The sequence below is a fragment of the Tursiops truncatus genome, chromosome 11 (assembly GCF_011762595.2).
Source record: "Tursiops truncatus isolate mTurTru1 chromosome 11, mTurTru1.mat.Y, whole genome shotgun sequence".
In the NCBI taxonomy this organism is placed as follows: domain Eukaryota; kingdom Metazoa; phylum Chordata; class Mammalia; order Artiodactyla; family Delphinidae; genus Tursiops; species Tursiops truncatus.
The window spans coordinates 46760208-46784432 of record NC_047044.1 but is presented as its reverse complement, the minus strand read 5'-3'; the positions used below and the strand labels follow the sequence as shown (position 1 = coordinate 46784432).

Genomic DNA, 24225 nt, shown 5'->3' with positions numbered 1-24225 from the left:
ATAGCATTATTGAGAAGGATGAGAGCAGAGTCATTTTATAGTACATTTTAGGATTTTCTCCGGGTTAGCATGTTAGGGTTCAGTTCTCCCAGATACAAATTCCCTAATTCTAATGTAATTTCTTTTACCTTTCTCTGTCTTAGCTACAAGTGTAGCCATCCTTGACTGCCCTCCCCCCAGTTGGATTGGAAGGCCCTCTTATGTGTCTCCTGGGCCTGACGTACCACATTGTGTTAGTCCTGCCTTTTTACTGTCTGTGCTCCCGTCCCCTGGCTTGAGGGTAAGATTGCGTGTTGCTCACTGTTGTATCCCAGTGCCTAGCACATGCACTTCATTAAATATTTATTATTGGATGAGTGAGTTAACAATTTTGTTAAGTGTCTAGTTGAAATCAAGGTATATACATTTTCATGCACAGGCTCTTAATCTGCTGATCAGGAAAGCAGATGAAATCCATCCACAGCACTTGTTCTTGGTGGGCACTTGCAGGCTCCTGGATGTCTTCTGCTGTTCTCAGAGGCCAGCAACCAAGTGTTCAGCAATCCTTTCTAGAATTTTGTGTCTGTGACAGTTATTGAAAAGCCATGTGGGTGTTGCCATCCTGTTACACAACATGCTTGAACCATTTATTTACTCAAGTTGAATAAAGGTTAATTTTCATTTTATCTTGTGAGTATCAGGCATGTAAGTTTCAGGTGATTCATATCATGTTAAAGTCCAGAGACAGTCTTTTAATTTGGTCACTGTTTCCAACAATGGGTCATGTTAACTCTGCTTGAAAGAACTGATTAGCTTCTTCCTGGATCAGTGCAGGACTAGGTGTACAAGGAAGACTGGGGAGACTTCTGGGATTCCAGGTCATTAGGTGGAGGTTTTCTTGGGGGCAGTGCCCTGCAGTTCACTTCTCTCTCCAAGACTGCAATAACAGGATTGACATGACATGACCTGGAGCAGATGAACCCCTCCAGCTCCTTCCAGGCTCCTCAGCCAGCTCTCTCCTGTTGCCTATCTCAAGGCACCAACACCACCTCCTACCCAGCCACCAAAACAGAGATGGGAGAATCCAATCAGTAACAAAGTCCAGTAGGATTCTCCTCTCAAATACTACTCACAGCCAGAGGTATGCTGGTAAATGTTTAACAACCAAATCTTTGGAAAGAAATTCTCAATTTGTAATATTTCCATGGTGTAAATCTTCCCACTGTTGCCGATTTCAAGTTACTAACGTGAAGACTCTAAATATGGAATTGGGAAGAGATGTGCCCAAGCTTGTACGAGCTGGCTCCAGCACGCCACTGCACACTCTTCCACCTTCCTGACCCCACTTCCACTGCACCAGATCAGAATTTCATGGCATTCAAGGCTCCAGGATCTGCCCCTGAGGACAGTTCAAGCCTCATGGACCCTGTTCCTGGAAGCTTTACCTGGCACCCTTTTGCTCCTGTTGAATCATTTAGGTGACCTGTAATGCTCTGTGTACACTCAGTTGTCACATCGAGCACTATGGTATGCCTTTATGTCAGTCTTTCTCATTGGTTTATGAACCTCTTGAGCACAGCAACTGATGGTTATGACAAAGGGTAGTATTTATTGAGCTGGGAACTGTGCTAAGCACCTTATATGCGTTATCTCATTTAATCCTCACAACTCCATGAAGGAAATGCTCTTATTATCCCTATTCTATAGATAAGGAAACTGAAGCACAGAGAGGGTAGGTAATTTGCCCAAGGTTGCACAGCTGGGAAATGTTTCGGCCAGAATTGACCTAAGGCCTGATTGTAGAACCAGGACCCTTAACTACTAAGGCACCCTTGTCTTTGTGTCTCTAGCACTTGGCACTGTGCCTGCTCCACAGCAGGTGCCCGTTGATTGTGTGTTGGGTGACTTAGTGAGGGAAGGCTAATGCTGGCAGTGTCCTTGACTAGTCTCTTTGCTCTGGTCTCACCCAGCTTCACTCCCAAGAGCAGGCAGAAAGGCCTTTCAGAAATATAAACCTGATCATGTCTGATGAAAAATTGCAATGTCTTCATAACCCGTAAGGCAAATTCCTTACCTTGATACCTATGAACCTTCATGATCAGATTTCTGAGATACGCCAGTTTCTCCAGATACACCTTCCACCATTCATAATCACATTTATTCATTCAAATGTTATTACTCATCTGAGAAATTCAATATTTTTTGAATAACTACCACATTCCAGGCCTTGTTCTGGGTGTGTAGGATCTATATAGAAAGAGGCAGTTTCTACCCTGGAGGGGCTTAAAGTTGAGTGGAGAAACAGACGCGCAACATGTAATTTCTACAGTGGCTGAAATGAAAGTACACAGAGCTTGCAGCGGGGTCCGTGAAGGGTGCTGTTCTGTCTGTGCCGCGTTCTTCGCCTGCCTTCCAGCTCTGGCCAGACCGCACACTCAGTTCCACGGGAGTCCTGCTGCTGACTCCATGAATTCATTGGCACATACTCTTTTCAGTTCCTGGAATGTTTTTTTAAATCACCTTCTGCTTATCCTTAAAAATTCCTCTCAAGTGTCACCTGCAGGAAGCCCTTGCCCCAGCCCGGCCAGCCTAACAAAAAGGCTCCTGCAGTAGGATGCCCACCGCCATCGCGGCACTTATCACCCTCTGCTGCTGCGGCCAATCTTCCTGTCCCTTTTGCTGGACTGTGAGCTCGTCCCCAATTTTATTCCTGGACACATGGTGAACACTAAGTCAATGTTGAATAAATGAGTGAAACAATTAGTCTTTTAATGATTGGAAATGTCTCTGGGAAAATGTTATCTCCACTAGCTAACTGAACGGGCTGTGGCTCTCACCACTGACATTAGATTTTAAATCCAGTTTTATTTTCAGTGGATTTTCAAGACAAAAGTAACCTTAGCAAATGAGGGTCTGGTTTCTCCTCCAACTTCTCCTCTGCTTCCCCCTTCCTCCTTCTTTGGAAAAGCATGAACATTTCAGCTCCAGTTCCTCATGAGCCCTGGCACATCAGAGGGAAACTATATGTTTAACTTTAAAGGGCAATCAAAGGGGGAAGGGGGAGACACTCATTGTGGCTTTTTAGAATCTTTAAAATACCTAGAGCTGCTGTAACAGACAAATTTTGTCATCTTGCCTGTCGTTTGAATACTCCGGGCAGCGCTGTTTTGGGACAAAGGGCAAAAGAGTAGATCAGGAAGGGAGGGAGGTGTCTGGGTTTGGGGATGTGATGTGGGAAGGGAGTAGGGTGGAAACAAGAAGTGTCCTTACACAGGACTGGGGGACGGTGGCGGCTGGGCAGGTGGGTGGGAAGCAGAAAGGGAGGTCCTTGCTGGGCACACCCTATCCATACCTTTGGAGAAGCCCTGTTTCCCCAAAGGCATGTGCATGTCTATCAGCGGGTCTTGCAGATGCAACTTAGATTTGTCTGGGGCGTCCCTGGTGGGTTGATCCTCATAACCACGCACTTTTTTCTTGTCTGCCTTGTAAGGCCAAGGGCAACAGCACAGGTGACCATTCTGCAGCTGTTGCGTGCCTGGAAGGGAAGGCAGAAAACTAGGGTGAAGAAGGGGGGCTCTTGTTTCCTAGAGCAGTTCTCCGGCCCTCCCCGGAGGCCTGGGTAGCTTCTGCTTTTGTGAGCAAAACTGTGACAGCCCTTCCCGGCCACAGAGAGAAACGTAGAAAAGGTTGGAATCGAGGTCTGAAACTGAGCCTCCATGACGGGGCGGGATGCCCGAGGACACACTCTTTGCAGGTTTGGGTGTTATAAACCAGCGTTTAAGACATTTAGAGCAAAGTGATTATTTTTAAAAGCATGCAATTTATTTTAAGAGGCTTTTGAGAGTTGCCCTGTGTGTGCAGAGCCTCCTGAACACCGTTTTATCTGACACTGTGGATTTATCTTGTTGAGGAATTTCCTTAGGGTCTGGAAAGCACAGCTGTGACTTTGGAGTCCTAGAGAAAGTCAGCTACTCCAGGGCTCATCTATCCTTGTTCATTAAGAGGTTTGCACAAGCCACACGGGCAGGTCCTGTATGCTGTGGACCATCTCTTATTTCTGCCTGGGGATGGAGGTTGGAGAGGGTGAGTGATGTAAAGCAAGTGGCACAAAGGTCAGGTCTGAGAATCTATGGGCCACTTCCTACTTCTATGTGGGGAATTGTGTGTATGTGTTTGTTGGGCGGGGGGCGGTGCTGTATAAAGCAGATGGGACACCAGCAGGGGCTTCAGTGGGAAACTAAACAGATCTTTTCCTCCATCTGCTTCTCTTAGCAGTTGGCTTGACCAAAGCCCAGTGAAGTAGTAGTGTCAAGTTGCTTGTCTGCAGTTGGCTGGCATTGTTGGGAAAGGAAGAGGAACACGGGGCGAGGTGGGGGAGTAATGGGGCTGGGGGTGAGAACACCCTCAAGAATCAGGGTAGGTCTCGTTGGCTTCCCTGCAGGTCACTTACTAGCTGTGTGACCCTGGGCAAGCTAGTTAACCTGTGTAATCACTTTGCCTTCTCTGTACACTGGGAATAATATTAATGTCCACCCCCTAGGGCTGTCATGAGGATTGACGAGGTCGGGCAAAGTGCTTCTTCTTTTGCTTGGTCCAGAGTAAGAACTCCAGACTCCCTCTGAAAGTCCCTGAACAACCGCGATAGCGTGCAAGTTGACCTCCCTTCTGTTCTTGTTCCCTTATAGTCCTTTCCCTCAAAGCAACCAGAGTGACCTTTTATAAAAGCATATTAAAGCATATTATTTCACTTTCCAAAGGCTTCTCGTTGCTCTGGGCACCTCCTCTCCCCGCCCTACCCCGCCCCGTGCTCCTGTGCTCTGGCCACACTGGAATGATTTGTTTCTCAAACACGCAAGCACAGTCCAGCCCTGGGCTCTCGCGGTGCTATTCCCTCTACCTGGCATGCTCTGCCCTTGATCTTTGCATGGCTGGCTCCTTCCTGAGAAAGCCCTACACACTGAGAGGAGCTCCTTCCCCCACCATCTATCATGCCACTCTGTTCTGTTTTCATCACCACCCGAAAAGATCCTGTTTATTTATTGTTTCTCATATGTCATGTAAGTCCTTCCCCACTGTTGCTACCTTTCCCTCCATTAGACTCCAAGCCTCCTGAGGGGATCGTGTTAATTTTTTTCATGGCTGTGTCCTCAGAACCTTGTACAGTGCTTGGCACATAGTAGGTGCTTAATAAAGAATGAATGAGCCTTGTCTTGCTCTTTCTTCCTTCAGAGTCTAGCTCAAGACAAAACTCCACTATGAGGTCATCTCTGACCATCTCAACTTTTAAAAATATCTTCCATCCATTTCCCTCTGAGTTCTTGTCACTGAATGGAGTTGGCAATCTCTCTTCTCTTCCCTTTCCCTTCTCTTTTTTTCTTCCTCCCTTCCACCTGTCTCTGGCACCCATCAATTTTTACCATTTGGGAGGTGCTCAAGATTTTTAAAATTTTGTTTTAATGCCCTTGGATGAATTAGCAAGCCCAAAGATAAAGATGAAATGGCCCTCCTATACCTCCTATAACCAGTGCAGGGATCTAGTGCAAAGGTACCTTACCCATGGGAAGAATTCAAGGCTCTGGATTACATGAGGGTTATGGGTGTGCAGGATAGACAGCTGAAGTATTGCATATTTAAATTATACCTGGAAAAAAAGTCCACAAAGTTTAACAAAGTTCTCATTAAATTATCGATAATCTATTTCAGATTTCATTACAATGAAAGAAAAAACTTTTGGCTTACCACTGTTGGCAAAAGCAAAAAGAATACCAGTTGTTTCAGATCCTATTCTATTTTATTTTCCTGGGCATTTTTACATTATTACACTTTAGAATCATTTTGTTATTTTAAGATATTTTTTATTGTGGATGTTTTAAATGTATAGATTAATTTAGGGGTGTTGACACATTGTGTAATAGCGAGGTAATGAAAATACATATTTCTAATATTAACGAAAATAGTTCTAATTTTCTAACCATTGAACGTGATGCTGTTATTTAATGTAGGTTTTCTATCACATATATGTATACGAGAGATATAGCTACGTGTATATGTATGTGTATAAATATATATAATCTTAAGCATGTATTCATTGGAATCAATATTGAATGTTTAATGCCTTCTTGGCATCAGTTGAGAAGGTCAAATACTGTTTTACCTTTGATATATGAATTCCAATATTGAATTATCTTTTTGCTTCTTGATGAATTTTTCTCTTAATGGAAATGTTAAATTCTATTTGATGGCATCTTATTTAGGATTTTGGTATATTATTCACAAATGATATTAGTCTGTAGTTTTCTTTATGCATCTCATCTCTGTCAGCTTTTGGCATCAGTTTTATGCTGGCTTCATAAAAAATTTTGGGTACTTCTCTTTTTTTCTATGTTCCAGAATTGTGAAAATGGCAGAGGAATTATCATCTTGTTAAAGTTTTAGAAGCATGACCCATGATGCCATTGGGACTTTTATCTTTTATGCAAGGGTGGGGGGATGGTCACGAGTGGAAATTTTCTCTATTTACTCCAGGGTTTGTCAGTTTAGACTTTTTCTATATTTTTTCGTTTATTTTAGCAATTTGATTGCCTACTTTTTTAGAAAATCATTTTATTCAAAATTGTGCAAAATAATTTTCCAAAGTGTATAATAGGGATTTAAAAAAAAAGATAACTCATTCTACATTCTACCATCTAACTAGTGTCAACTATGGTGGAATATTATTTCATCATCTTTCTATGAATAGCTGCAGATAGAAGGATGGATAATTAGATAGTAGAAATAACTTAGTAAGAAATGGATCTTAGCTCACATGCACTATTTAAAGAAAATATTAAATATAATATAAAATATTAATTTTAGTTGAATTTAATGGGATAAAAAGAAGGGAAACTGAAGGAATTACAGAATTTAAATAATTATTTCTATACTGTTAGAGAGATCAGTTCTAAAGGGGTCTTCCAAGATTAAGAAAGGGGATTTAAAAGTTACTACAAAGTTGGAATAGTTATTTTTTTATTAAATGGTTCAGGTTTAGGGTAATGAAGATGAACTCTGAGATATGAATAATAAGGTGATTAATACCACATCTCTTCCCATTTTCCCTCGCCCTACCTTCTAATCTTTGTTGCTGATATTTTTTCCTTTTTAAGGGTTTATTACTTTTACATTTTGATCTGCAACCATAATTCCCTCAGATATTCCCTCTATTTATATGATATATTATATATTTATATATAATATATAAATGATATATTTATATATTTATGATATATCATATATCATATGTGATATAATATATGATATAATATATCATAATATATAATATATATTATATATAATATATATGATATATATTTATGATATATATATTTCCTATATTTATATGATATATTTATATATATCCCTATATTTATATAGATATATTCCTTATATTTATATGAATTCACTGTTCATCGTAGTTTTTCCTCTTTGATTTCTAAATTTCTGAGTTCTTTATTTTGATTCATGTTTTGCTTGGCTGAATTTCACTGTCAAGGAATTATTTTCAAGAGGAAGTCATGGGGGCTTTATACCCTGAACTTTTAAATTTTGGAATTGTCTGTTGCCTTTACGTTTGAAAACAAATTGGGTGGGTATAAGATTTTGCAAGCCACCTTCTCTTGAAACGCTGTAGAATTTATTAAATGGCTGCAGAGTATTGATATTTCATTGAATGAATGTCAATTAATGGTCATTTATTCTCAAAGATGCAGATGTAGAGGATGGACTTGAGGACACAGGGAGGGGGAAGGGTAAGCTGGGACGAAGTGGGAGAGTGGCATTGACATATATACACTACCAAATGTAAAATAGATAGCTAGTGGGAAGCAGCTGCATAGCACAGGGAGGTCATTTCGGTGCTTTGTGTCCCACTAGAAGGGTGGGATAGGGAGGGTGGGAGGGAGATGCAAGAGGAAGGGGATATGGGGATATATGTATACATATAGCTGATTCACTTTGTTATACAGCAGAAACTAACACACCATTGTAAAGCAGTTATACTCCAATAAAGATGTTAAAGAAAAAGGGTCATTTATTCTCAATTTTCTGTTATTAAGTGTATTATCGTAAGTGTATTAAGTGGAATTTCTGGATCAAAGTATACATGCACATTCTTTCTTTTTGGAAACGTATGCTAAACACTTTGCAGACAGATTATTTAATATATACTCCTATCAGCAGTGCATAAGAGGGTTATCTTATTTCCATCAGCATTAACAGTGGATTTTATTAATTCCTTGAATATATGCCAATTTGGTAGGCAAAAAGAAAATTTTCTCATATTTTAAATTCTGCTTCTTACTAATGTTTAACATGTTTTGTGCATTTATTAACCAATTTGATTTTTTATTTTATGAACTGCCTTTTAAAGCCCTTTACTATTTTCTGTTGGGGTGTAGCTGTTCCCTTATTGATTTGAAAGAACATTTTGGATATTATGGATATTTACTCTTTTTCACGTATATTGAAAATATTCCTCACTTGGTCTTTAACTTTTTTCACGGATTAAAATGCTTATGATCACGAATGGATACTAAAACTATTAGATAAAAATTTAATGCGGAACAAAATATTTGCACAATCTCAAAGTATCTTGCCACAAATTACAAAAAAAATAGTAGTAACTTTATAGTGGAGAAAGTTGGCAGATAGTACCTTAACCAAGGGATGAAAATTAACATCAATAATGAGACACTGTGATCCTCCTGATATAAGGCACTAAGAGAGACATAATATCATTTGTGTAATATTCTTGCCAAACATACAAAACTTGAATTTAACCTTGAGAAGATATGAGGCAAACAAGAATTGAGAGGCGTTCTGTAAAACAGTTAGCCTACACACTTCAAAAAATATCTAAAGAGGCATGACAGCTACATGTACTATGTTATACTGGATTGAATTCTGGACCAGAAAAAAATGCTATAAATGACGTTATTGAGACAGTTGGCAAAATTTGAATATGGAATGTAGATTGTACAATAAAACTGTGTCAATGTTAAGTTTTCGGATTTTGATAATTTAATTGTGGTTGTGAAGATAATGTTTTTGTACCTAGGAATATATACTGAAGTATTCACGGGTAAAGGCACTTGTTCTCAAATGGTATGTATAGGTGGGTGTGTATCATTGTGTTTTGTGTGTGTGTGTTTGTGTGTGTGTGTGTGAGAGAGAGAGAGAGAGAGAGAGACAGAGACAAGACAGAGAGAATAATGCAAATGTAGCACAATGTTAATAATGATGAATATGAGTGAAGGGTATATGTGACTTCCTTTGTATTCTTGTAGCGTCCCTTTTTTTTTTTTTTTTTTTTGCGGTACGCGGGCCTCTCACTGTTGTGGCCTCTCCCGTTGCGGAGCACAGGCTCCGGACGCGCAGGCTCAGCGGCCATGGCTCACGGGCCCAGTCGCTCCACGGCATGTGGGATCTTCCCAGACCGGGTCACAAACCAGTGTCCCCTGCATTGGCAGGCGGACTCTCAACCACTGCGCCACCAGGGAAACCCTGTAGCTTCTCTTTAGGATAGAAATTATTTCAAAGTAAAATGTGAAACATTCTTCTCCCCTCAAAAAAAGGATAAAGTAAAATTTTATCAATCTTTTTTTAAAAATAGTTTTTGGCTTTCATGCCATGCTTGGGAAAACCTTCTTTATGTCAAAATCATAAGAATAGTCACTGATGTTTTCTTTCTATCGTTTCATTTATTTATGTTGAAATCTTTGATCTATCCGCAGATTTGGTGCGGAAGCAGGAAAATGATCCAGGTTTTTTTTCTCCCAAATGTATAATCAGTATTCCCCACAACATTTATTGAGTAATGAATCTTTCCTCACTAGTGTCAAAGGATATGCTTATCATGCACCTATCCTGTGTGTGTGTATATATATATATAATATTTATATAAGTATAAAATATATGTTCCATATATAAGTATAAAATATATGTTCCATATATATGTAATATTTCTTGATATATCCTGGACTTGTTTGTGTTCCTTTGATGTGTTCACTTGTGTGTTTCTCAGTACTTATTTACCCCCTTCCTCCCTAATTTTTCTGGTCATTTTTATGTATTTATTTTTCCAGATGAACTTCAGAACATTTTCCTTGAGGATTATTTGATTTCAGATAACATACAAACCAATTCAAAAGGGTTTATTGGATGTATACAGGACTTTGTCATGTAATTAGAGTAGAAGGGGAACAACCAGCCTTATTAAGGGTAAAAAATCATGAAGGACCTGGGTAAAGGACCTGGCAGAAATATTTAGACTATCACTCCTGTCCTCTGCCTTAGCTATTAGGTGACTTAATCTCAACCACCAGCTTTAAAGTCTATTAGTTTGAATTTTGGGAGAAATAACTGAAGTGGTCACTGGCCAACCAATGGATTTTTTCTTTCTGATTCAAGTGCCTGTAAAGGTTGCAGGAGACTGTTTTTATAAGGCGAAAGTTCTCAGAAAATGACTGTGTATTTGGCAGACATCATAAATAATGTCTAGTAAAAGCTTTGCAATATTGAATCTTTCAGTCTAAGAACAATGAAGTTCTTTCCATTTATTGAAATCTCTTCTTATGACCCTTCATAGAGTTTATTAGCTTTTTAAAAAAATATGTTGTCCCTAAATATATGTTTAGATATTTTAGGCTTTTTGTTATTTTGAATGGAATCTTCTTTTTTTTTCATTATATTTATCTGAATTTTTGACTGGTTATTTTTTTGTACATATGAAAGTAATTAGTTTTTATATTTAACTTTAACCATTTATTTTATTGACTTTTCTGATCATTTCTAATCGTCAGTTGTTTCTCTTGAATTTTCTAGGTATAGAGTCATGTTATCTGCAAAGAAAGATTGTTTTGTCTTCTTTATAACATATTTTTATATTCTTTTTTTGTTATGTATATATTTATTTATTTATTTGGCTGTGCCAGGTCTTAGTTGCAGCATGCAGGATCTTTAGTTGCAGCATGTGAACTCTTAGTTGCGGCATGTGGGATCTAGTTCCCTGACCAGGGATCGAACCTGGGCCCCCTGCATTGGGAGCGCAGAGTCTTAGCCACTGGACCACCAGGGAAATCCCTATATTTTATATTCTTTAAAAATTCTAGTGTCTTTGTTATGGTCAGAAAGAAACCAATAAGCTTATTTTCATTTTGTAAATCAAGAAAAAGGACAGAACTATTGTGTTGCATTTTGGGAAGTCTAACAAAAATGTGAAGCAAGATATTGAACTTCTTGTTGAACTTAACTGGAAGTAATCTATCAGACCAACATGCCAATCATCAGTCGATCCATTCATCCAGCCAGCCAGCCAGCTAGCCAATAAATGTTAATTGCTGCCTTTTTTATAACATAGATACAATAAGAAAGACATAGTCCTCGCCCTTAAAGACATTAGATAAAGGAATAAACACAAAAGCAAGCAATTATAATAGTGTGTAAGGCAAAGTACATGGTGTTAATGAATGCACATAAAAAAGCACCTAAACCTGCCTTGGACAGTCAGGGAAGGCTGCTCGAGGAGGGTAACATCTAAAAAGATTTCTGGAGGAGATATTTGAATGGAAGAAAGGCCACACTGTCAATAAATGCATTATGCCATTTAGTTGCTTTGAAATTTTAGCGATTAGCCATTCTGAAAAATTCATGAATCTCAAGATTTTCAATTTGCCTTTGCAGCTCAAGGGGCCAGTGGCACTCTGGGGAACCCGACGCTGGATACAAGTCTGCTGGAGGAATTCTTGGGCAATGATTTTGATTTGGCGGCCTTGTAAGTAATGAGGGCACTGCTCTCCATTTGGTCGTTTTTTTTTTTTATGTTTGACTTTTTTTTTTAATATACATTTATTTATTATTTATGTTTGGCTGCGTTGGGTCTTCGCTGCTGCACACGGGCTTTCTCTAGTTGTAGCGAGTGGGGACTACGCTTCGTTGCGGTGTGGTGGCTTCTCTTGCTGTGGAGCACGGGCTCTAGGCACACGGGCTTCAGTAGTTGTGGTTCATGGGCTCTAGAGCGCAGGCTCAGTAGTTGTGGCTCATGGACTTAGTTGCTCCGTGGCATGTGGGATCTTCCCAGACCAGGGATTGAACGCATGTTCCCTGCATTGGCAGGCGGATTCTTAACCACTGCACCACCAGGGAAGTCCCTCCATTTGGTGTTTTTAAAATCATGAAATAATTAAATGAACTGGGAAGTGCTTCCTTCTTTTCTGTTTTCCAGAAGAGCTTGAGTAGAGTTGGTCTTATTTCTTTTACAAATCTTTGGCAGATTTCACCAGTGAAGCCAGCTAGGCCTGGAGTTTTTTGTTTGTATGTTTTTGTTTTTGTTTTATTTAGTTTTAATCTGAAAGCCCTCACCTTCCAATTCAATATCATTAATAGATATGGGGCTATTCAGGTTATCAATTAGTAGTTATCAACTTAGGCAGTTTATATCTTTCAATGAATTTGTATATTTCTGAATTTACTGGCATAAAGTTGTTCATCATATTTCCTTTTTATACTTTTAATGTCTGTAGAATCTATAGTGAACAACAAGTGTTGTTCTTGATGTCAGTAATTCATGTCTTTTTTTTTCTTGATCAATCTAGCAAGAGGTTTATCAGTTTTCCTAACCTTTTAAAGAACTGGCTTTTGGTTACATTTATATTCTTAATTGTTTTTCTGTTTTCCATGTCATTGATTTCTGCTCTTATTTTCTAATATTAATATAGCCATGCCAGCTTTCTTTTAAAAAACTTACATGCAATAAAATTCCATTTTTGTCTTGTGTGTGGTTTTGTGAGTTTTGACAAATTCATAGAGTTGTACAACTACTGCCATGATTACCACACACAACAGTTCCCTCACCTGAAACGTTGCCCCTACATTTCCACTTTGTGGTCAAACCCAACACACACCCCTAACCTCTGGTGACCACTGATCTTTTCTCTGTCCTTATAGTTTTGCTTTTTCCGGAATGTCATATAAATGAAGCCATGTGGTATATATAAGTCCAGTTTCTCTCACTAAGCATAATGTCTTTGCTCATTCTTTTTTATTGCTGAGAAAAACTCTGTTGGATTTTTGTAACAGAGTTTGTTTATCCAGTCACTCAGTCAAGGACGTTTTGATTATTTCCAGTTTTTGGCAATTATGAATAATTTCTATAAATATTCATGCACAGGTGTTTGTGTGATCAAGAGTTTTAATTTCTCTAGGGTAATACCTTGGATAGTCTGCTGGGTCGTGTTGTAAGTGGAAACTTAACTTTATAAAAATTGCCAAATTTTCTAGAGTGGCCATACCATTTTACATTACCACTAGCTCTATATTCTAATAGGCGTATAGTGGTATCTCATTTTGTTTTAATTTGCATTTTCCTATCAACGAATGATGTTGAGTCTTATTTCATGTGGTTGTTTGCCATTCGTACGTTTTCTTTGGTGAAGTCTTTTTTCAAATTTTTTGCCCATTTTAAAAAATTAAAGTTTTCTTATTTTTGAGTTTAGAAAATTCTTTAAGTATTCTGGATATAAGAACTTTATTGGGTATGTGATTTATGAATACTTTCTCCAAGTCTATAACTTATGTTTTCATTCTCTTAACAATGTCTTTCCCAGAGCAGAAGTTTTAAATTTTGATGATATCCAATAGATCAAATTTTTCTTATGTGGTTTATTGTTTATATCTAAGAAATATAGATATTGCCTAATTTAAGTTCCCAAGGATTTTCTCCTGTTTCCTTCTAAAAGTATAGTTTTACATTTAGGTCTATGATCCATTTTGAATTAATTTCCATATAAGTTTTGAGATATAAGTTGAGATTAATTTCTTTGTGTATAGATGTCCAGTTACTTTCAGAATCCCTTGCTGGATAACCTTTCTCTATTGAACTGTCTTTACACTGTTGTGAAAAATCAGATGACCATATTTGTGTGGATCTATATCTCAACTCTTTATTCTGTTCCACTGATCTATATATCTGTTATTTTGTCAGTACCACATTATCTTGACTACTGTACTTTTATCATAAGTCTTAAAACCATATAGTGTAAGTTCTCCAAATTTGTCTTCTTTTGTAAAATTGTTTTGGTTATTCTAATTCCTTTGACTTCTCACATAAATATTAAAATCAGCTTGTTTATATCTATACAGTGCTGCTGAGGTATAGATTAGGATTGTATTAAGTATAGAGATCCATTTGGGGAAAATCGACATCTTTACAAAATTGAGTCTTCCAATCCTGAACGTAGTATACCTCTCCATTTATTTAGGCCTTCTTTGCTTTTTTTCATCAGCATTTTACAATTTTAGCATACAAATCTTGTATATATTTTGTTTAGATCTACACCTAAATGTTTCATGTTTTTCTTCGAGTTATTGTAAGTAACAATAAATTTTTTTCAAATTTAAAATTTCAATTTTTTAAAATTTTTTTCAAATTTAATTCCCAATCATTCATTGCCAGTATACAGAACTATTACTGGTTTTTATATTTTGGGCTTAGGTCCTATAATCTTTTTTTTTTAATTTTTTAAATTAAAAAAAAAATTTTTTTATTTGGTCTGGCCACATGGCTTGAGGGATTTTAGTTCCCTGACCAGGGATCAAACCTGGGCCCCGGCAGTGAAAGGGCCGAGTCCTAACCACTGGGCTGCCAGGGAATTCCCGGGCCCTGAAATCTTAATGAAGCCATTTACTAGTTTAAGAGCTTTTTGTAGATTTCTTGGCTTTTTATATCTTGACAATCATGTCTTCTGCACATTGGAACAGTTGTATGTCTTTCTTTCAAAACTGTATGCCTTTGAATATTTTTTCTTGCCTTATTGAACTGGGTAGAACTTTGGCTATGTTGCTGAATAGGGAAATAGAGAGATCAGACATCCTTGTCTTGTCCCTGATCTTAGAGGGCAGTCACTCAATTTTTTATTATTATGTATGATTCAGCTATAAGATTTTTTTGTAATGCCCTTTATTAGGTCAAGGAGATTCTCTTCTACTCCTAGTTTGTTGAGAATTATTTTAACATGAATGGCTCTTGAATTTTGTCAAATGTTATTTCTGTATTTATTAATATGATCATATGTTTGTTTCCCCTGTCTGTTATTATGGTGGATTACTTTGCTAATTTTTGAATATTGAACCAACCTTGTATTCCTGGGATAAACCTCAGTTAGTTTTAAAGTATTATCTTTTTATGTATAGCCGGATTCAATTTGCTAAAATTACTTTGAGGATTTTGCATCTATTGGTCTCCAGTTTTCTTATACTGTATTTTTATGGTTTTGATATCAGGATATTGATAGACTTCTAAAATTAGTTGGAAAGTGTTTTTATATCCTTTTAAATTCTCTGGGTGAATTGTGTGGAATTGGATTTATTTTTTCCTTAAATGTTTGATAGAATTCACCATGAAATCTTCTGTGCCTGTAGCTTTCTTTGTTGGAAGACCTTACTATGAATTAAGTTTATCCAATAAATTCAGGACTATTTATGTTATCTCTTTCTGCTTAAATAAGTTTTGGTAGCTTGTTTTCTTTTTTCCCCAGGGAATTGATCCATTTCATTGTCAAACTTATAGGCAAAGAGTTGTTCATAGTATTTATTATGCTTTTATAGGCTTTTACTGGCTCTAAGGAGTCTACTGATATTCTCTTCTGTTTCTTATATTGGTAATCACTTTCCTCTCTCTCTCTCTCTTTTAATTAGTCTCTTTAGAAATGTATAAGTTTTGCTGACCTTTTCAAATAAGTGTCTATTGGTTTCATTGATCTCTATTGTGTTTGTTTTCAATTTCACTGATTTCTACTCATTATTTCCTTCTGATTGCTTTGGGTTTAGTTCGCTCCTCTTTGTTTCGTTTCTTAAGGTGGAAGCTTAGTTCTTGATTTAAAGTCATCCTTTGCTTTCTAATTTAATCACTCAATGCTATACATTTCCCTCTCCATATGGCTTTAGTTGCCTTCCTCAATTTTTGATATGCTATATTTTGATTTTCTTTCAGCTCAAAATATTTCCTAATTTTCCTTGAGACATCCTCTTTAACTCTGGGTGGCTGGAATTGGGTTAATTTCCAAATATTCGGGAACTTCCCATCTATTTTTCTGTCACTGACTTGTAGTTTAATTCCATTATGGACAGAGAACATACTCTATATAATTCTAATTCTTTTAAATTTGTTAAGGTTTGCTTTATGACCCAGGAAGTGGTCTATCTTGGTGAATGTTCCATGTGCACTTGAGAAGAATGTGTGTTCTGCTGTTGTTGGGTCAAATGTTCTATAAATGCTAATTAGGTCAAGTTGGTTGACATTGTTTTTCCGGTCTTCTATAGCCTTGCTGATTTTTGTCTACTTCTTTTATTTATTACTGTGAAAGGAATGCCAGAGTCCTCAGGAATGATTGTGGATTCAGAGTCCTCAGTTAAGTTCTTTTTTTCTCAGCACTGTCTTCTGTCTTCCAACCTCTGTGGTTTCTGATGAGAAATAGGCAGTTATTTGAATCATTGTTCCCTTGTATGTAATATATCGTTTTTCTCCACTTACAAGATATTGTTTTATCTTTGGTTTTAAGCAATTTTATTATAACATGGCTGGATATGGGCATGATTTTCTTTGAGATTATACTGTTTGGGATTTGCTCAGTTTTTTAAACTGTAAATTTTTGGTCTTTTACTACCTCTAGGAAGTTTTTAGCCATTATTTCTTCACATTTATGTTTCTGTACCAACGTCTTTCTTTCCTCTGTCTAGGACTCCAGTGATACAAATGTTAGATCTTTGATATGGTAGACAGGTCCCAGAGGCTGTTAATTTTTTCAATCTTTTTTTTTTCCTCTCTGTTGTTTATACTGGATAATTTCTATTGATTTGTCTTTAAGTTCACCGACCCTCTTCTGTCATCTCCATTCTGTCATTGAGCCTACCTTGACATTTCTGTAAATGCCCTTCCTTCTCTCCCTCATGAAAGACAGAGAGTGGAACAAGATGTGAATCTCAATAGTAACGGGGAAACCTATTTGCAGGTACTTTGGTACCTGGCTCTTGCTGCTCTTTGCCAACAAAAACATCCTTGCCAAAATGACTGTGGGGAAGAAGGGAGGCTCAGCATTTTGCAAGCTAGTTAAACACACACACACACACACACACACACACACACACACTCACACACACACACACACACACACACACACACACACACACAACTGGTGGGTTGCCACATGTCTGAGCCCACACTCTGAGCTGGCTCTTCTGCTCCAGGCACTGCATGGGCTGAACCCAGGCACTAATCACCCTTGTGCCTGCCTTCATATTCCTCTCAATCCATCCACGCAGCTGCCATGAATTCCTGTGAGAAGGGTCGGCAATGGGTATATCCTTACCATCTCTGCCTACAAAAAACCTGCCAGAAGTTGTCAGTTTCCGTCCCCTACAAGACTTTTCCTCAAAAGAAGGTAGACCTGATTCCATCAGGGTTCTGTTTAATCATCTGGATCACTTTTATAACTGGCATAAAGTACTTTAGCTGTTTGCAGGGAAAAGTGAACAACCGTTAAGTCTTATTCGGAGAGCTGTCCTTCTACCTGGGAGTTCAGAAATCTATCATATGATCTTAGTCTCCATGATAATAATGGTCCTTCCAGCAAGACCAGAGATATCTCCCTATAGGCGATCGCTCCTGAGATTCCGACATGGTTTGCCCAATCAGATTCACTCTCTACCCTTGGGAGTGGGTGTCTGGCATTTGTAAGTGAGGTAGAGGAAGGAGTTAATACTGTTGAGTATTTACCAAGTATTAGGCATTGTTCTTTGCACTTTACATATTTACTCATTTAATTGCATATTTGATTTTACACATTTCATTCTCTTATCAACTCTTCCAAATAGGCACAGTATTATCCATATTTTACACATGAAGAGGCTGAAGTGCAGAGAGGTTGAGTAACTCTTCGTATGTCGATAAGTGGCAAAGCTGGGATTAAAATGTGCTTGGCTCTAGAACACCTGCCCTTTCTTCTACATTTGTCTTTTGGATTAATTGATGTTTTAGGGGATGTTTTAGACTCCGTGACTCTCAGGGAAATACATTAAGTGGGTCTACATTTATCTGCCAAAAGGTGTGACTCAGAATGGATCCTGAGCCATAGTTTGCAAAGATTGTCAGAGTTCAGGCCCGTTAAAGAAAAGTCCTATGATCAGATAAGCTGCTATTGCCTTATAAAAATGGCTCAGGTGCATGCAGTTAAGTGGAGCTGCAATAGAAATCCAAGAGAGAACAAGTGGAAACAGTCCCAGTCCGTGACCATGGATTTGTTGGGCGCGTCCAGTGATCATTGCATCTGTACAATGTATTCAAATACCCCAAGTGTTGAGTATTTCTAAATACCAGGCTCTCTTTTTGCAGGATAGTTGCATTCCTCACAACAGCGCTGGGGTGCAGGTTTTCTTGCCGGGGCTCCCAGCTAATAAATAGCAGAGTTGGGATTCAAACATGAATTTACTACAAAGCCTGAGTTACTTTCTCTCTACTATATTGCCCATGAATTGTGCCTTTTAAAAGTATCAGTGACAACCCTTTAAGCGATTTAAGAGAACATTAGGCTGTAAAATTTCTAGGAGCAAATTTGAATCTCATAGGCAGATTTTCAAATCTCAAAGATATTAAAAAATGGAATTATTGGCTCTGTGAAACAGATGTCCCTAAATGCTCTATGGAAAACTGGTCCCCCGAGATGCTGTGGGAAAAAAAGTTCCATGATCAGGAATAAATAAGTATGTGACTCACTGGCTTAAACAAAATTAAATGTATTTCTTTACCGCAGGACTTCTCAGGGCCTTTGATGTGCTAATATGCAACTGGGAAAGGGAAACGTTAGGCAGTGTTCTCAAACTTATGTGGCCATGGGCCCCTTTTGGGAGCATGTACCCACGTATGAGCATTGGGATGTGCTGCTCAGGACATTCTCATCCTTCCGTGTGAATCTAATTGGTATGTTGAACCGGGGGCAGTTCTGTCAGGACGGGAAGATTTCTGACAGTTGCTCTTAACCCTGTATTTCCGTGTGTGGTGGAGTCCAGGGCAGCTGTCTGCCCAGGGGGAGTAGGAGCGGGCAGAAGTCCTCTCTGATCCCCTAGGTTAGCCAGCCTGTTACCTACTAGGCACACAGGTGAGCTGTGGGGGCTGGACACACCGGGAAATGTCCAGGTATGGAGTGCCGCCTGGAGGGCGGGAGGCTAGAGATTTAGGGGAAAGCATAAATTCCTGGAGGTTGCAGTGAAAAAGGACAAGAAGTGTGTGTGTGTGTCTGTGTCTGTGTGTGTCCGTGTGTGTGTGTAGAAGAAGGAAGGCTCTGGAAAAGTCACCAGTGAATCTTCAAGACAGGTTTGTTTCATTCAAAAATGCCCAGAGTTTCACCTGTTTCTGTCCTTTGCTCAAACTGCAGGCCAGGTTGTAGCAGCAGCAGCAGCATCGCCTGGGAGCTACGACTGTAGCACCTCAGGCCCCACCCCCAAAATGCTGAATCAGAATCTGCATTTTTAACAGGATCCCCATGGGATTCACAGGCATATCACAGTTTGAGAAGCCCTACTTTAGGTCACGTGCATATGCCTCCTTCCCAACCACTTCCCGAGACCCAGACCAAGTCATACAGTTTGGTTTGAGTGTGTTCAGTGCGAGTAGACAGTATACCGAGCTTCAGGCTGGCCTTGAGGTGCTGCAGATGGGGTAAGAGGGAGCTAGCTGAAGACATTGAGGTGACAGCTCATCACAAGTTTGAATGGGTGACTTCATAGGAGGGGAACCTAGAGACATATTAGGTCCGTGAGGAATCAACTCCGGGTTTCATTTCATTTCATTCTAATGGTTGAGCTTAAGCATCTAATATTCTGGGTTTCACTTAGGACATATCTTATTGAGATTGGAAGGAAAAATGAGTTAGGCATCAATGACCAGCTGCATGTTTTACTTCTGCCACCAGTAGAGTGGGGCTGATAAACTGTTTACCGTGATGTTGCGGAAGGGAGTGAGGTAATCCACATAATTCTATGAGATGAGCTTGTTAAAGGCTGAGTTCATTGACCGGTTTGATTTCTGGGTTCAAACGGATGCAGCAGGAGAAAAGGTAAACAGAATCCTGGGCAAAAACATTACCAGTGACTTCTAGATTCTAAAGATTTTGTAGAAAATGAAATCACTTATAGTAATTAATTTGATTAGGATATTTAAATATCTGTATTGAAAACATTGTGTTCTTTAGAGCATAAACTCTGGTGATCGATCACTTTACTCCAGTTTGACTAGATGCCAGGTGAATAATCTCGGGTATGTTACTTAACCTCATCAAGCCTCGGTTTCATTGCCTGTGGTGTAGGGGCAGTAATAGTACCTTTTCACATGGTTGGTAGCAGAGATTAGATGAAGCAACACCTGCAAGGGTTAGCTCAGTGCCTGGACCAGAGTAGGTCCTCCATAAAGGTTGTCTGTTTCTAAAGCAGCAGGGGAGAGTGGTAAGAGGGAGGGTCAGGGTTCTTGCAGTTTGCCAAGATAGAGCCGAAGGGGAGGGGTGGCAACTTGCTTTTCTTGCTTCCATTGCCCTGTCATGAAATGATTTTCTTGGGCTACTTTATTCACTGATGACATTTCTGCCAAGGCCCTTTCCCATCTCAACTTCCGGGTAGTGGGTACAAACCCTATGCAAGCTTGGTCAAGTATTTATCAAGTGCCTACTACGTGCTCACCAGTGGGCACTATGCAGGAGATACACACACACACACACACACACACACACACACACACACACACACACACAGTATTAAGACATGCTCTTAAGTGAATGTCTGCGTGGGAGGACATGAATCATACACATGAAAAACTGGAGAAAATACTTTCAGTAACAACTGTTTTTATGCTGTAATTGGGTGATGGGGTACAACAGTGAACAAAACAGATGAAGTTCCTGCTAACAGTTTACCAAGGGCAATGTGGTGGAAAACGGTCTGCCCGGTAGGGCACCCAGGCATTTTTCTTTGAGTTGGTGGTGTGTGGTAATAATGATAAATAGCAGATTGACTTTCTGTGGATTTAAGTATTGTTTTTAAGTTCTCAGCAGGCAATGCATTTCCTTATCACCTGCTCCTGGGGAGAGCCATTCCCATCCCTTCACTCTTGGTGCTCCATTGTTGTGATGCGACTCCAGTGGGAAGAGAAAGACAATGGTGTATAGTATAAAGTCATTCAGTAAAAAGATGAAGAAAAATAAGTGTAAGGCAGGGGAGTAGAAAGTGAGGGGTGGGAGAAGGCTACCATGTTAGATTGGTGGTCAGGAATGCCCTCTCTTGATATATGAATTTATATAAACAACATATTTATGGCCACATGTCAGGTAAAAAGCAGTAATTCATACTTATTAAGTAATAACTCTGTACCAGGCAGTGTGCTGAGTTGATATCAATGTGCAATAGAGCTTTAGAGAAGGTGTAGTTTGTATGTGAAGACCCCGGGGGAGTCATTGGAGAAAACTGAGGATTGGACTGTTGAATTGTGAATAGTCCCAGATGGGTGTTCACGGGAAGCCCTGTGTCTTAATACTGTGAGTCCTGCAGTCCTGCCTAGTGTTTAGTAGAGTTATGAGCACGTACTAGGCACTCGGTAAATGCTTGATCGAGCCTGGCTGCGATCTGAAAGAAATCCTGGCTGCTTTGGTTGCAGCATGCAGATGTCATGGATGTGCTAACCTCAGCCAGCTGGAGAGAAAAGTCTGTTTTGCACTCCATTTGGTTTACATGGCATTCAACCCCCAGGAGACCACACTTTGCCATTCACCTTCCAAAAAACAAAAGCGAGTTATGTGTCTGAGAGGAAGGGATTTAGAAAGTAAATTATTCATTTTATAAAATCATTTTATAAGAATTTCTTGATTTTTATAACCATTTCCTGTAGAAGGTAGAGATAGAGACAGCCCCTCAAGGAGTGACCAATGGTTCTGTCAATTTCTAGGTCCCTTCATGGAAATCCCTTCATCATAATAGGAAAATTCAGAGCACTGAAGGCCCAAAACAGTCTAATGTGCATTGCTGACATCATGATTGTGAGTAGGGAGGAGTTAACTGCTTAGAAACAGTCTCAGACAACAGTGTTTTTCTTAAAGTTAATCATTGCCCTTGTTTTAAACAATTTGCTTAGTTTTGAAGGTAGCTATCCTTAAATCTTAGGGGCTTCCCTGGTGGCGCAGTGGTTGAGAGTCCGCCTGCCAATGCAGGAGACGCGGGTTCGTGCCCCGGTCCGGGAAGATCCCACATGCCGCGGAGCGGCTGGGCCTATGAGCCATGGCCGCTGAGCCTGCGCGTCCGGAGCCTGTGCTCCGCAACGGGAGAGGCCACAGCAGTGAGAGGCCCGCGTACCGCAAAAAAAAAAAAAAAAAAAAAAAAGCTTAAATCTTACGTGAAATTTTCTGAAAAGGAATGCAAAATTTCTCCCAATACAGTAAAACGCATTGAACACAAAATGCAATGAAATAAAGGAGTAGCCAGAGTGAGTTTGGGAAGGGAGAGTAAACTGTAAGGAAAGTATTAAAACTTTTAAATTCGCCTTTTAAAACCACCAACACATGTTCCTGCTTCTCAACACAGGGACCTTTGGTTCTCCACAAGGACCTGCTGGGTGGGGCATGCATGCCAGTCTGTGATGTGCCGTGCCATATTTCTCGAGTGTATTGATAATTTGCTTGTGATTTTCAGTTTTCATGAACGTTATTGAATTCAGTGGTGCCGCAAATGTAAAGGAAAGTAAACAACTGCCTTGAACCTTGAATGTGGAATTGTGAGATCACAGAGTCAATCACAAAATTTAATTTGTAAATTTTAAAACAATTAATTAATTTATTTTTGGCTGCGTTGGGTCTTCGTTGCTGCGTGCGGGCTTTCTCTAGTTGCGGCGAGCAGGGGCTACTCTTCGTTGCGGTGTGCGGGCTTCTCATTGCGGTGGCTTCTCTTGTTCCGGAGCACGGGCTCTAGGCGTGCGGGCTTCAGTAGTTGTGGTGCGCAGGCTCAGTAGTTGTGGCACACGGGCTTAGTTGCTCCACGGCATGTGGAATCTTCCCGGACCAGGGATCGAACCCGTGTCCCCTGCATTGGCAGGAGGATTCTTGACCACTGCGCCACCAGGGAAGTCTTCGTTTGTAGATTTATACATGTAGAGTGATACGAAGTTGAATGGTGCCATATATACGGCTTATAATGAAAACCAGTAATCCTTTGCCCCACTCCTCCCCATGTCCCCAAGTTTGGCTCTCCCAGAGGCAGATACTTTCCAACCCTTTTAGGTGTTTCAACCACCTTTTATCTGAATAATGGTTTATATTACTGTTCTTGCTTTATACATCTTAAGAACTTACTATCATCTTCCAGGAGGATTTAACTTTCTTATATCCTATCCGACACCCACTTCTATCCCCAGCCTCCCAGTATCATAAAATTGTATAAGAATTTTTAGTTAGGTTTATATTCAGGGATTACATTACTATCACTGTGTGTTCACATATAATTTACTACGATTATATTTTCTTTCTTGAGTTTTTTTTTCTCTGCTTTTATTTGCGTTTATTTTTTTCAGCATTTATTCCCGGGCCCTAAGTTTTTGTTTCTTCAGTCTCTTCTAGGATGTCTTTTCTTCTGTGCAACCTCTTCTTCTGGTTTAGGAACAGTGTGTTCTTTTTCAGTAAGGATCATCTCAAGGTGGAAGGGAGAGCTCATGTATGGATTGATCCAACCATGAGCTGTGTAAATCCTGCGCCGAATCTTGGGAGTTTTGTTCACCTGGATGTGCTCAATGAGTCCTTCCATTTTTTGCCCAGTAGCTCTACAATCTCCCTGGATCCGTTTCTCCAGAGAATAAAACTTTCCAATTTCTGTTGGGATGATAGAGGTAGTTGCCTGACTCTACAGGTGGGAGAAGTTGATTTAAGGGTCCAGCTGTTCTTTAATTAAACTGTCAATCAATTCTTTCACTTTTAGCTCTACCTTACCCCTGAATTCAGAAACTGCTGGTGATGCCAATGTCTTGGGCTTTTCTGGAGTTGTTTTCAACTTGGACAATGTCTTGTTGGTTCCTACATCCCCTCTGCCATCCCCAGGCAGCTTTTCCCTTCTGGTAATTCAGTTACCATCCGTCCTATTTCTGTCTGCCATACTGTTACTGAAATGTGGTCTGTTGTAGTCTCTATTCACGTA

The 24225-nt window shown here is 39.4% G+C and overlaps 1 protein-coding gene across 1 annotated transcript in view; it reads left to right on the top strand.

Moving 5' to 3' along the window:
- Positions 1 to 24225, top strand: part of MYRFL (myelin regulatory factor like) — a 119043-nt gene that overhangs the window by 24496 nt on the left and 70322 nt on the right. The window contains exon 3 of the mRNA XM_073789228.1: positions 11698 to 11788. Within this exon, the coding sequence (XP_073645329.1) occupies positions 11698 to 11788 (91 nt within the window). The remainder of the gene's footprint in view (positions 1 to 11697; positions 11789 to 24225) is intronic.